A 13,604-nucleotide genomic window follows, 5' to 3' on the forward strand; every position below is an offset into this window, starting at 1 on the left:
CACCAATGAAATCCTGTAACAATATTTTAAAATTAAATTCCCTATTTTTACAGCACACTGAAAACTAAAGTTCATTAAAAATACATAGGAAAATATGTTATTTAATTAATTTCAGTATTTTTGTGTGTTTTTTTTAATTAGAAGGTAACTTAATTAATTTACCGGCTGTTCATAAGTGAGTAATTTATATACTGTGATTCACAGAAGTTTCATGAAATATCATCACTTAAGGAACTCAATGTTAGAATCATTTGAAATTTTGAGCACTTGTTCGAAGACACATGAAGATGCCCGGTCCTGGCCAATGTGTAGATAGAAATAACCCACAAGCTGGTATATTTCAGATAATGACAAGTTCAACTAACTCCACCACAACCTTTTAGGCAAATGGTACCTTACTCTCAATTAAAGAAAAGTCTTTACTGCTGAGGGCACTGGGTCTCTGGAGTTGATTTGGATGATACGTATAGAATAGGGTGTGATTTCTTACAAGTTTCATTTTCCATTTTGCTTGCAGTTTCTTTCCCTTCTTTAACTTCTGTTTGAAGCTTTGATTCAGCAGTTAACCTACAGGCATTAAAGCATCCACTCTGAATTCAAATGTGATTAAGTAAAGAAGAAACAAACCCCCAAGAATAAAGGGTCTCCTAGTGATTTTTTTTAGGTATACAATAAAAAATAATCATAGTTGATTCCTCTACTAAATGAAGTCACTGTCTCTCTTAAAGAGCCTTTTCACATAAATAGGCTTTATTTTTAAAATGCCTTGAGAAATCTTGATACACTCCCATGGCAAGGCCTAAACTAATTAAAATATCATCGGGTGCCTACTATGCTAAGCACATCTAACACAAAAATTAAAATGCTAGATAGTATTTTAAAAGTTAACATAACATACAAAAGGCTAAATAAGATAAAAAAAGGCTAAATAAGATTAAAAAAAAAAAAAACCACACCGAATCTTTGCTGGCTGCAGGACTCTAACAACTTGTCTCATTAAAACAAAACAAAAACAAAAAATCAAATTGAATTTCGAGAATAAATAAACAGGAAAATAAACAAAGGTAAGATAGTAAAAAAGCCTATAACTAAGAACATCAATTAAACTATAAAGCATGCAATAGTGGAATTCCCAACAAATCCCTATTTATTGTTTATAAAATTAGAATCGTGTATCTAAGTTAAGCATGCAGAGAACAAAAAGTTGGAAACGTCTTAAGTTAGCAGATGGACTCACACACACACAAAAACAAATGTTCTGTGGTATTTTATTTGTTTTTGTTTAATAGCAAGACAAAAAAAATCCCAATGTGCTACTTACGTCAATCAAGTAGCTACATATATTTGCTTAGTAATTTTTAATCAAGCAAAAAAAAGGCAGAAAGAAATGAAGACAACAGAGACAGCAAGATTCACACTGGTAATTTTGGAACCCGCCTCTATAAATACACAATGGTCAAGCACATTTACACAACGAATAACAGATAAACAAATATAAACTCTAGGATGACTCAGGACGGAGTCATGTGTCATTCATTTAATGTTACTTTTTCCTTGAGAAAATTAAACTTCTATATTTTGTGACTTTTGCTGCAAAGTTTGCACTCAATTTCCAACCACAGGGCTGGAAATCCACCCAGCAGCCCTGAAGAAGGGCCTGGACATTTACTACCATAAGATTACAACTATTGAAAACCCTACAGGGTCCAGCTCTACTCTGACACACATGATGTCGACAAGAGTCAAAAATGACTGCATGACAACGGTTTTGGTTTTTTGTTTGTTTGCTTAAAATAAGTTTAACACTAACATGTAAAAATTCAGGGAAGAAAGCAATAAATAATTATTCTGTATAATCACAATAGCAGCTAACATTGTTGAAGTGCTTCCACTCTCGAATACAACACTTAGTAGGCACTGAAGACTCAAGGGAATTCAGATAAAACAAGGAAGCCCTTTTACATAAGTTGGAATATGTCGGACTTTTAAAAAAAATTCAAACGAACATTAATAAAATGTCTTAGTCAGTATCCCTCTGCTTAAGACTGATATAGCCTTAACAGTACCTTAAGGATCTCATTTAATAGGAGATGGATAATCAAAGTTAGCTATTTTCACATTAATAGCATTCTTTTTTTAATGTGTAAAGGTTATTAAAATTGTATCCATCATTCCTTTACAAGCAGCATCCTTCAATTTGTACCTTTTTTTTAAAAACAATCTCCATTTTCCTCACTCACTTATTTTTTTGCCACCTGCAGAGCTATTTCCTATTTCACTCTAGCCCCAACCACTGTTTCCTACTCCTCTTCCCTTTCATTCACTTTCTTTTATCATCTATTATTTTGTTTTAAAGGACAAGGCCTTTAATGTATAGTTCTTTCAGACATATATGCCTGACACTTCCTTATTTAGGCAGAAAATTATACAGAAACTAGAGGCTTTGAAGTTTTGATATAAAATGAAAATAAATTAACTTTGATATTTTTAAATACCAAAATAGATATCAAAGGCTATTCCTGAAAGCTTAAGATTAAACAATTTCAAAAGCCAAAAAAAAAAAAAATTCAGCATTTTAGAAGGCTGAAATTTCTTAGACTACTGGAAAGCTTTTAGAAGGCATGTTAATTTATCATTCATGGTCACTCTTGAACCAGGAAAAAATGTTACAGTACATTTATTTAAATCAACAAAACCTTCAAAGATGTACTCTTTGCTATCTGTATTTCATGAAACAGAAATATCTAATTTTCTAAAGTGTGATTCCCTTATTCAGGAGTCTTTTCCTCTTGCAGTTATTTTGGTCTTTCTTAAAGTTTTGGAAAAGTTGAAGGTTGGCAGGTGAAACTGGGGTATTATACTGCATGCAATGCTAAGAAAGTAGATGAGGAAAGAGAAAGCACAGTTCATGCAGCGACAGAGAAGAGATGGCGAGGTCTGCTGGTTGCCTTGAGGAAAAGAGGACACTGACCTGGGTGAGTTCAGGCTGTTTCCACTTCTTTCACTTAAAGCTTCAGAGTCAACGGTAACCTCTATGAGTTTCACACGTTTCTTTTCCTTCATTGGCGGCACTTCCATTGACACATTTTTGTAGGGAGAGAGACTGACTACTGGTGTGTTTACAGAAACTGTCTTTTCTAAGTGCAAGTTATCTTCTAAACTGATAGGACAAGACTGTGCCTCCTCTTTCGGAGCTGGTAATCTATTAACTTCTCCCTGGACAGCACTGTTAGCACATACATCTTCTGGGACAGTTATGTCCACAGGCAGTACTTCACGTCTCTTTTTGAGTACAGGTACTTCAATGATCTCTGAGGATAAAAATCATTATAAAAATCTAGCAATGACTCAAAGCAAAGACATATCACTATAAAAAGATGGAACTTGTTATATACATAGACACGTTTTTGTTTCCTTTTTCTGTTTCTCTAGTCTTCTAAAACTTAAGTGTCTCCTTACTGAAATAGGCCATTTCTACTTTTTATTCTTTCTTTTTCATGAGCTCTGTTAACTTTACCTTTTTAAAGGTTCTGTGGAAATATGCTTTTTCTTGGGAATGTAATATATTTGGCTATTGGGATAAACACTCAGGGGTTGTCTGCTGGTGAAAATCCTGGTGGTTTTACAAGTCATAGCAGGAGTTCCTAAGACCTCAGCATGGCAAGGAAATTTAGGGGGGCTAACAGTCAAGGAATCCAGGTTTGAAATCCAAGTGAGTGCACGTGAGCAAGCACTCTCAGTTCTACTTTCTTTATCTGCAAAATGGAAAGTGCATGCAGCCACATCTCTCAGTAGTGCATGTTATAAAGAGTAAATGAAAGAACAAACCCTACTGGCCACACCTATGAAACAGACTTTGGAATGTGACCACTTCTGATCTTGTATACTTACTTCTCAGTTTAAATCACATCACATCTCATCATATACTATGCAAGTCTTTTATCTTCACGGCCAACACCATTCTCTTTCTGTAGAACCATAAACATTGGATTATTCTAATACCTTCTCCCTAGCCTCTCGGCCTTCAAATTCAAAATGGTCCTAGGAATCCATGGTCAAAGGTAGAGTTGGTGCTCTTGCTCTGTACTCATTTTTAGATCAGCACTTCCCTTTTTTCTTGTACTACTCGATAGCACTTCACAACAATAACAACTCCTTTAATGGAGTCTGATGTGGTGATGTGGGTTAATGCACTGGACTACAAAGTCAGTTTGAACCGCAAGGTCGGTGGTTCAAGCTCACCAGCCGCTCCTATACAGCTGCTATGTGTCGGAACTGACTCAATGGTACTTAATAAGAGCAACTCATTTAGAGCCCACATCATCTGGACATATTACCCGTTCTCTCATTTGTTTGTTGTGCTCAGTTCAGTTGTTAAGTGCCGTCAAGCTGACTCCAACTCACAACAACCCTATATAGGGTTCCCAAAGAGGGGCTGGTGGGTTTGAACTGCCTACCTTGTGGCTAGCAGTCCAGTGCTTAACCTACAACCTCAAAAATTCGTAATGGATAATCCCTAAACAGAGGAACCTATCAGAATTGGGGAGAAAATAAATGAGAGAGAGAGAAGGCTTTCTTTCTAAGGCCTACTATTTCCTACAGCTTGCCTCTACTGCAGGGTCACTGAAACAATAAAAAGAAAGGATAAGGGTGTTATGCATGTGACCAGTTGTTGTTGTTGTTGTTAAGTGCCACTGAGTCCGTTCCAAACCAAAGAGACACAGTATAGGGTTTCCGAGGAGCAGCTAGTGAGCCAGAACCACAGACCTTGTGGTTCAAACGACTTTAAAGTCCAGCGCATTAACCCACAGGGCCACATACATTGTTGTTTAGCGCTGTTGAATCAGTTTCAACTCATAGTGACCCTGTATAGAGTTTCTCAGGAACAGCTGGTGAGTTTGAACTGCCGGCCTTGTGGTTCAAACTGACCTTGTAGTCCAGCGCATTAACCCACAGCGCCACACCAGGACTCCACCACAAACAGTAGAGGGGCAAAAAGTGACAGAGAATCCGGATTCTAAAGCATGTAACAATATTTTTTTTTCTAGTCGAAGAACATCACGTTCTTAGACTTCTGTACTTTGGTCATCCATTTTATTTTCAACTTTTAACTTACATTCAGCAAAATTTACTATGTTTAAAATGCAGAGGTTATCTGGTTAATCTATTTTCTAGAGACTAATTGTCCTCTAGTATCTGCCATACTGTTCTTCCTCAATAATTGTTGTTAAGTGCCACCGAATTTGTTTTGACCCATAGCAAACCTATATAGGGTTTCTGAAGAGCAGCTGGTGAGCCTGAACTGCAAATCTTGTGATTCAAACCAATCTTGTATTCCAGCGCATTAACTCACAGGGCCATATTGAGTTGGCAATGTGACCCGAGAATCAACAATGAACTTCTCAGTTTTCCTCATAAACAGGGGAGAGAGACCACATGACTAAATTCTGCTCCACAACACAGAAGGAACCTAGATCCTGATATTGTGGAGTGCTACAGTAGTCCTGGAATTCTTCCTCCCCGTGTATCAGGAGGATGAATAAATCTCTGTCTTGTCTAAGGGCCCATTATTTTAGATCTTCTATTACCCTAAAGCAAGCTGTCTTACCTACTATAGCTTTCATCAGCTGCCTTAACAAAATTAAATTCTTTGCTGTTACATAAGATGCTGGGATCCTATCGGAAAAGTCCAAATGTCAAGGTTCTACTATACAGAAAGAAGAATTCAGATAGAAAAAGAAATATTTTCATGGAAAAAGTTAAATTCAAAACTAAATTCATGTAATTTCCCCATGAACTTTCTAAAGCTCCCTTGCATACCCAATTCTCTTTGATTTTTCCTCAACATTTTGCAGCAGTATATGTACAAATTATAAATATATAATCGCAAATTGGTTTGTAATGAAATTTGCATAAAGCAAATTTCTCAGAGGCACTCAAGATTTAAAAGACAAAAGTCGACCTACCTTCAGGTTCATACTTTAGTCTTAATTCATCTACTTTAGCTCTAAGTTTCATATTTTCACTTTGGGAAAGCTGTAAGAACCTTTCATTTGTAAAAAGTTTTCGCTCAACATCCAGAGTTCGCTGGCTCTCAAATAATGCTTTCATACGTTGTAAGGATAGTTCTCCTTTACTGCTTTCATTTTCCTTGCTGTAATAATAAAAAGAAAACCAAAGTATTATCAAAGTATCATATAACTGTATAGATCAGTTAACCCAAATCTTTGATAACATATTTGAACTCTGAGTTAAAAATAACTTTCTCAGAGGTTTTTGGGACCAAAAAAATAATGAATTAAAATAAGTTAAAACAGTATTACGGCCACATAAAACTCTCTCATGCATTCTTTAAAGGCAATGAACAAAAAGGGAAAATATCCTTTCCCATATGTATGTGTACATATACTAATCTGATGTACTGTACAAAGACATTTCTATTATCCTTCTTCACTGAAATTTTCTTTTGGAAGTTCCAAAACAAAAATTCACAATTACTAATAATACTTATTACAAGCAATTGAAGAGAGTCTTCATTTTTCCATCCACCTGACCCAATAACTTACTTTAAGTTATCAAGCTTCATCTGAAGTAGATCTGTATAGTAGGTATTATCTTCCAAAACGCCAGAGTTGGCTGAAGGCTTAGACTCCACATTTTCATACAAACTCTAAAGAAACAACTCTTGTTAGTTAAAAAAAAGTAATAAATTAGGATGTTGAGTCAGTTCAAATTATAGGGTTTCCACGGCTGTAAATCTTTAGGGAGGTTTAAAGCCTTATCTTTCTCCTGCAAAGCAGCTGGTGGGTTTGAACTGCTGGTCTTGTGTTTAGCAGTCCAGTGCCTATCCTACAGTGCAGAGTCAATTAGGATATTGTGGTTAAATGCTATTGAGTCGGTTCCGACCATACAGTTCGCAGTCTAGTGCTATCCCACAGCCGTCACATTAAGACTACAGATTGGGTTGGTGCATATGTACCAACAATAAGAGCAATTACCATTAACTGAATGCTTATCTATGGCAGTCACTGTGCTAAAGTCTGAACTAACTCTGAAGATACAAATCATCTCCTTACAAATAAGAAAAGTGCCTCAAAAAGCCACACGTTAGTAAACAGAGAAGAGAGACAAAGCCAGATCTGCGTCCAAAACTTAGGTTTCTAAACACTCCTACACCCTATAATGTGGCTCTCTTGACCTCTTAAATGGAAGAAGCACATGCTTACTAGTTTCAATTTTGTCCTTTATGACAAAGCCAAAAACTAGTAAAAAAAGAAAATAAGCAGAGCGAAGATTATCTTATTGTTCACTGTTCATAGCTTCTTATTGAAACTATACAACTTCTCTAAGGAGAAAAAACAGTAAATTTACTTATAAACTTGTAAACAACCTCAGATATTGCAGGTTAAAAATAATCTGGCTTAAAGCCATAATGTTCAAAGTACTGTGCTGGGCCACACAGCTCTGGTGATATGCTGAAAACAAACTAGCAGACCTTTTACTAGTTCTGACAGATGATAAAAGGAAAGCTATGGTGGAAAGCAGCCTTGAGAGGACAGTAAACCCTTTCATTAGTCTCGCCTAGCCATAATCTTTCCACCACTCTGTCAGTTTGTTGTACTGTGGTGGCTTGTGTGTTGCTGTGATTCTGGAAGCTAAGACACCTGTATTTTAAATACCAAAAGGGTCACCCACAGGTTTCAGCTGAGCTTATAGAAAACTGACTAGGAGGAAGAAGTGGACAACTTTTAAGTATTAAGTCACTGAAAATCTTATAAATAACAGTGGAACTCTGTCAACACCAGAATACTGAAACATGATGAAGAACACCAGGATATTGTCAGATATAGTGTCAGACAATTAGCCCCTCAATTAGGTTGGAAGGCACTCAAAATACTACTGGGGAAGGGCTGCCTCCTCAAAGTAGAGCTGACCAGCTGACCACGATGACACGAATGGAGTAATGCCCTTGAGAGTAAAGCCACTGGGAACTTCATTTGTTGTTGGGGCACAATTCAAAATGAAGAAAAACACTGTACCCATCCATTAATAACTGGAACATGGAATGTATGAAGTATGAAACTAGGAAAATTGTAAATTGTCAAAAATGAAATGGAATACATAAACATTGATATGCTAGGCATTAGTGAGCTGAAATGGACTGGTACTGGCTATTCTGAATCTGACAATCACATGGTTTACTATGCCGGGAATGACAAATTGAGGAGGAATGGCATCCATTTATCATCAAAAAGAAGATATTAAGATCTGTCTTCAAGTACAATGACGTCTGTGATAGGATAATAACCATATGCCTACAAGGAAGATCAGTTGATACCACTACTATTCAAATTTATGCAACCACCACTGGAGGCAATGATGATAAAATTGAAGAATTCTACCAATTTCTAAAGTCTCAAATTGATCAAACATGCAATCAAGATGTACTGATAATGTGACTGGAATGCAAAGGTTGGAAACAAGGAGGATCAGTGGTTGGAAAATACGGCCTTGGTGATAGCAATGATGCTGAAGAACACATGACAGAATTCTGCAAGACCAATCACTTGTGCATTACAAATACACTTTTTAAAAAACAATATAAAAGACAATTATACACATGGATGTCATCACCTGAAATACACAGAAATCAAATTGACTACATCTGTGGAAAGAGATGGTGGAGAAGCTCCACTATCATCCGTCAAAACACGGCCATGGGCAGACTGGAATAAACCATCAATTGCTCATGTGCAAATTCAGGCTGAAGCTGAAGAAAATAAAACAAGTCTAAGAAATCCAAACTATGACAATATGACCCTAAATACATCCCCTACCTGAAGTCAGGATCATCTCAAGAACAGATTTGAAGCTTTAGACACTAAAGACTGAAGACCAGAGAGTTGTGGGATGACATAAAGATCCAGGGAGAAGGCAAAAGGTCATTAGGAAGACAGGAAAGAAGTAAAAGAGCAAAATGGATATCATAACAGTCTCTGAAACTTGCTCTCCAGTGTAGAGATGCTAAAGCCAATGAAATAAATGAGATAAAAGAGCTGAAATGAAAATTTTCTTTGAGCAGCTTGGGAAGACAAGGTCAAATATTATAGCAAAATGTGCCAAGACCTTAAATTAAAAAACCAAAAGGGAAGATACATGCGCAGCATTTCTCAAGCTGAAGGAACTGAAGGAAAAAATTCAAACCTTGACTTGTGGTATTGAAGGACACTATGAGCAAAATACTGAATGAAGCAGAAAGCATCAAAAGAAGATGGAAGGAATACAGAATCACTGTACCAAAAAGACATGGTCGATGTTCAACCACTTCAAGAGGTAGCATATGATCAAGAGTCAACGACACTGAAGGAGGAAGTTCAAGGTGCACTGAAGACTTTGGCAAAGAATAAGGAACCAGGAATTGATGGAATACAAATTGAAATCTTTCAACAAACTGATGCAACCCTAGAGACACTCACTCATCTATGCCAAGAAATTTGGGATACAATACCTGGCCAATTGACTGGAAGAGATCCAATATTTGTGCACATTCCAAAGAGAGGTGATTCAATGGAATGTGGAAATTATCATTAGATAATATCATTAACATGCATGCAAGTAAAACTTCTGCTAAAGTTAACACAAAAACAATTGTAACCATACATTGACAGTGAACATCCAGAGGTTCAAGCTAGATTCAGAGGAGGAAGTGGAATAAGGGAAATAAATGCTAACATCAGATAGATTTTCACTGAAAGCAGAGAATAGCAGAAAGATGTTTTTTGTTGTTGTTGTAAAGTGCCGTCAAGTTGGTTCCGACCCATAGCGACCCTGTATTGGGTTTCCGAGGAGCAACTGGTGAGGTTGAACTACTGACCTTGCAGTTTAAAGCGACTATGCAGTCCAATGTATTAACCCACAGTGCCACACCAGGACTCCAAAAGAATATTAGCTCTAATATTTTATAAAGAACTCTCAAACGAGAAGAAACCCCCACATGAACCCAACAAAAATAAGTGAAAAGATGAACAATTCACTCTTTCACACAACCTCAGACATACATACACACCAATGAATTCTTAACAAATATGAAAAGATGTTTAACCTCATTCATACTCAGAGAAATGCAAACTAGGACTACACTGTGATACCATTTCTTAGCAGTAAATTGGACTGGCAATAGTTTAAAAGGATAAAACACTCTGTTGGAGTGACTATGAGAAACAAGCACTTTTATACATTGCTGGCAGAAATGCACATTAGTACAAGCTGTGTAGAGCTTAAAACTATCTAACAAAACTATATACACATTTACTTTAAAAAATTCTTTCATGAATGTTCATAGTAGCTTTATTGTTAACAGCCAACATTTGGAAGCAACCCAAGTCTTCTTTAAGGACTCAACAGTCTACTATGGTATATCCACACCACAGAATAGTCTCAAACAATAACAAGAAACACAATAATGTCAATGAATCTCAGGGGAATCATGCCGAGTAAAGAAAAATGCCAATTTCAAAAGGCAAGATACTACGAGAGGGCTTTAAAAAGTTCATGGAAAAATGAACTCGAAAGATAACGTTTTCCACACACTTTTTGAAGTCCTCTCTTAAAGAATCTCATGTATATAACATTCTTGACATGACAAAAACTAGAGAGACAGGAGCGACTGAGATTGATCATTGGTCAGCAGAGGTTAGGGATTGGGATTAGAGAGCTATGTATTTATTTCTGACTCTAAGAATTACCCTACAGATCAACTAAAGTGGTAAGAAAATGTATATGTACACAATATACTTTGTAGCATTTTCACCTAATTGCAAAATATAGGAAGTAATCTAAAAGGCCACACAGAGGAGAACAGATGAATAAATTAGAACACATCCACACAATAGAACTTTTCATAACTCTGCAAATAAGAATGAGGACTTCTATAAACTGAGATGAAGTGAGTTCCAGTATATCATGTTAATAAAATATACAAGTAGCTGCTCATTTCTGCAGAAGGAAAATATAGGATGATTGAACAAAAAACAAATGAAATTGGCTAGTTACAAAGCATGGTAGAAAAAAGGATGAAAAAGAAAGCGTGAGGTAGAAGGATACAGGGGAGAAATATTTCTCTGAGAATATTTTTTTTTTAGTTTTGTTGTGATTGAGTTTTGTTGTTAACTGCTATCAAGTTAGTTCCTACTCACAGCAACCCTGCATAGTTTCCAAATGGGTTTGAACCTCTGATCTTGTGATTATAACTATTTTAATGTTTCACATACTGGGAGGAAAAAAATCCAACAAGGATGCGGTTGTTGTTATGTGCTGTAGAGTCAATTCTGACTCTTAACGACCCCATATGAGGTTTTCCAGGGTTTGTGAGGAGTGGCTGTTGAGTTTGAACCACTAATCTTGCAATTCAAACTGACCTTGAGGTTGACTGCTTATCCTATGGCACCACACTGGGACTCCAAGGATGGGGTGGACAACAAAATAAAATAGAAAAAAAATAAACATAACTATTTGAAATAAGTAACATACACACATCCAAGTGGAAAAAGAGAGAGACAAACAAGACAAAGGCCATAACTCAAAACAACTCAAGTAATTTTGGAACTATATATGTTTAGGTTAAGAATAAAAAAGTATTGTAAGCTGGTTAGAATAGGCAAAACAGGGGAAATAATGTTAAGATGCTTGGCTGTCTTTTGAATCTTGGTTTTCCTTGCATACGATTATAAAATAGACACTTGAGGGGGAGAGAAAGGAATAGCCAGAAATATCACCATAGAATGCTTATAAGTCTGTCTTCTGTCTATAACTGATTGGAATACCTAAAATGGGGCTACAACTTGCCCAGTGAAGGAGGATTCCTGTGGAGCCTCTGAATTACATAAGACCATAGGTAGAATCCTGATCCCCATCCAGAATCTTCTGAGGTGGAAAATTTCCACTTGAAAGGACAAGCAGACATGCCTGGAGCGGCCAGAACAGAAGATACTTCTTGAAAGAAAGATTGAGAGGAAAAATACAAAACAATATAGGCAGACCGACTGATTATTTCAAGAACAAGCAAGTCGCTTGCCCAGGAGACATCAAGGCAAGTGTTCGGGTCCCCTCAAAGCAAACCCCCTTCCAAGACTAAGACTCAATGGGAATACATGCACTGATTAGTGACCACGTTCGTCACCAATAAAGGGAAGTGAGGGAAAAACAGCAATGAAGCTGCGAGCTAAGTCCAACCATGCTCAACAGACTCCTGTGAACCCGGGTGGAGACCTGGTTGGCCAGCAGTCTGGCAAGACCTAGGGACTCTCAGGCCCAGAGTCAGTGACATAGCCACAGAGGACTACAGTGGAGAATGAAGTGTCCAGCTGCTAAGAAGACAGGGAATATGCACAAGAACACCCACACTTGCAGATAATACCCACTTGACCTGGCTTCAATGGCTGGATGATCAGAGTTCAACTAGAAGAAAGAAAGATAAGGAAAAAAAAAAAAAAAAAAACGAATACAATCTGATGAACTTGACCTACGCCTATGGCTACAGTAGCTCAAAAAATGCAACAAATCTTTACAGTGAGAATCATTCTCACCCCCTTCATACATAGGGTAGATAGGCATGGGCAACTCGGACATTGGCTACCCAAAAAGTGTGTGTGTGGGGGTGCTACAAAGGCAAGAAGTGACTGGCTAACAAGCTTTCAAAAGGGAGCCTAGATACAGAGGGTGCGGAGGAAGGTAGACTCTCCACTGAGTGGTATCCAAACTGTCTGGGTGGGGCTGATGAAAGGAGATGGGCACTTGTAGCACAATAGTGAGTAACTGCTATCAGGATTGACTGTGAGGGTTGGAAATGTAAAGGTAGATGTTTTGTATCAAAAGGAGGGGAGTGGTTGACTTTGCAGTCCAGAAGTGGAGGTCCCTGGGACCATATCAAGGGAGGAGAGTGGAGTGTGGGACTCTACCCAGAGAAACAGTAATGCCAGAGATAGAGGCAGAGACGATGACATGGAGAGATGGAGCAGCTGGGAACTCTAGACAAAGAGAGGTAAAGGGGCTGCGTGCTGACCACCATGGAGCAGGCTTGCGGGGTATCCCTTTGGTTGGTTGATGATGCATGGAGGGGATTGTAACCATGGCAATGTAACAATATATGTGATAGGACGAATGTAAAGCTAATTTCTCCCATGTAAAAGATCATATAATTCATAAAACATATTAAAAAAAAAAAGTATTGTAAGCAAATTCTGAACTCCAGTTGGCAGTTCAGTAATTTTCCCAAACTGTGGATTCTAGAATTAAACAAATGCATTTCTGAAGCTGGGGGAACTGAAGAAAAAATTCAAGCCTCGACTTTCGTTATTGAAAGGTTCTCTGGGCAAATTATTGAATGATGCAGAAAGCATCAAGAAAAGATGGAAGGAATACACAGAATGATTGTACCAAAAGGAAATGGTTAATGTTCAACCATTTCAAGAAGTACCATATGAAAAAGGGCCAATGATACTCAGGGATGAAGTCCAAAGTGCACTGAAGGAATTGGCAAAGAACAAGGCACCAGGAATTGATGGAATAAAAATTGAAATCTTTCAAGAAAGTGAGGCAGCACAAGA

General features: G+C 37.4%; 1 protein-coding gene across 1 annotated transcript in view; it reads right to left on the reverse strand.

Moving 5' to 3' along the window:
- Window positions 1-419: 419 nt before the first annotated feature.
- The window catches only part of SPDL1 (spindle apparatus coiled-coil protein 1), a 34,600-nt gene continuing 21,415 nt past the window's right edge, over window positions 420-13,604 (reverse strand). The window contains exons 8-11 of the mRNA XM_006864833.1: window positions 6,567-6,670; window positions 5,967-6,154; window positions 2,972-3,311; window positions 420-567 (exon numbers count right to left, since the gene is read on the reverse strand). Of these exons, the coding sequence (XP_006864895.1) occupies window positions 420-567; window positions 2,972-3,311; window positions 5,967-6,154; window positions 6,567-6,670 (780 nt within the window). The remainder of the gene's footprint in view (window positions 568-2,971; window positions 3,312-5,966; window positions 6,155-6,566; window positions 6,671-13,604) is intronic.

Source organism: Chrysochloris asiatica, unplaced genomic scaffold (assembly GCF_000296735.1).
Source record: "Chrysochloris asiatica unplaced genomic scaffold, ChrAsi1.0 scaffold00071, whole genome shotgun sequence".
NCBI classification, from domain to species: Eukaryota; Metazoa; Chordata; class Mammalia; order Afrosoricida; family Chrysochloridae; genus Chrysochloris; species Chrysochloris asiatica.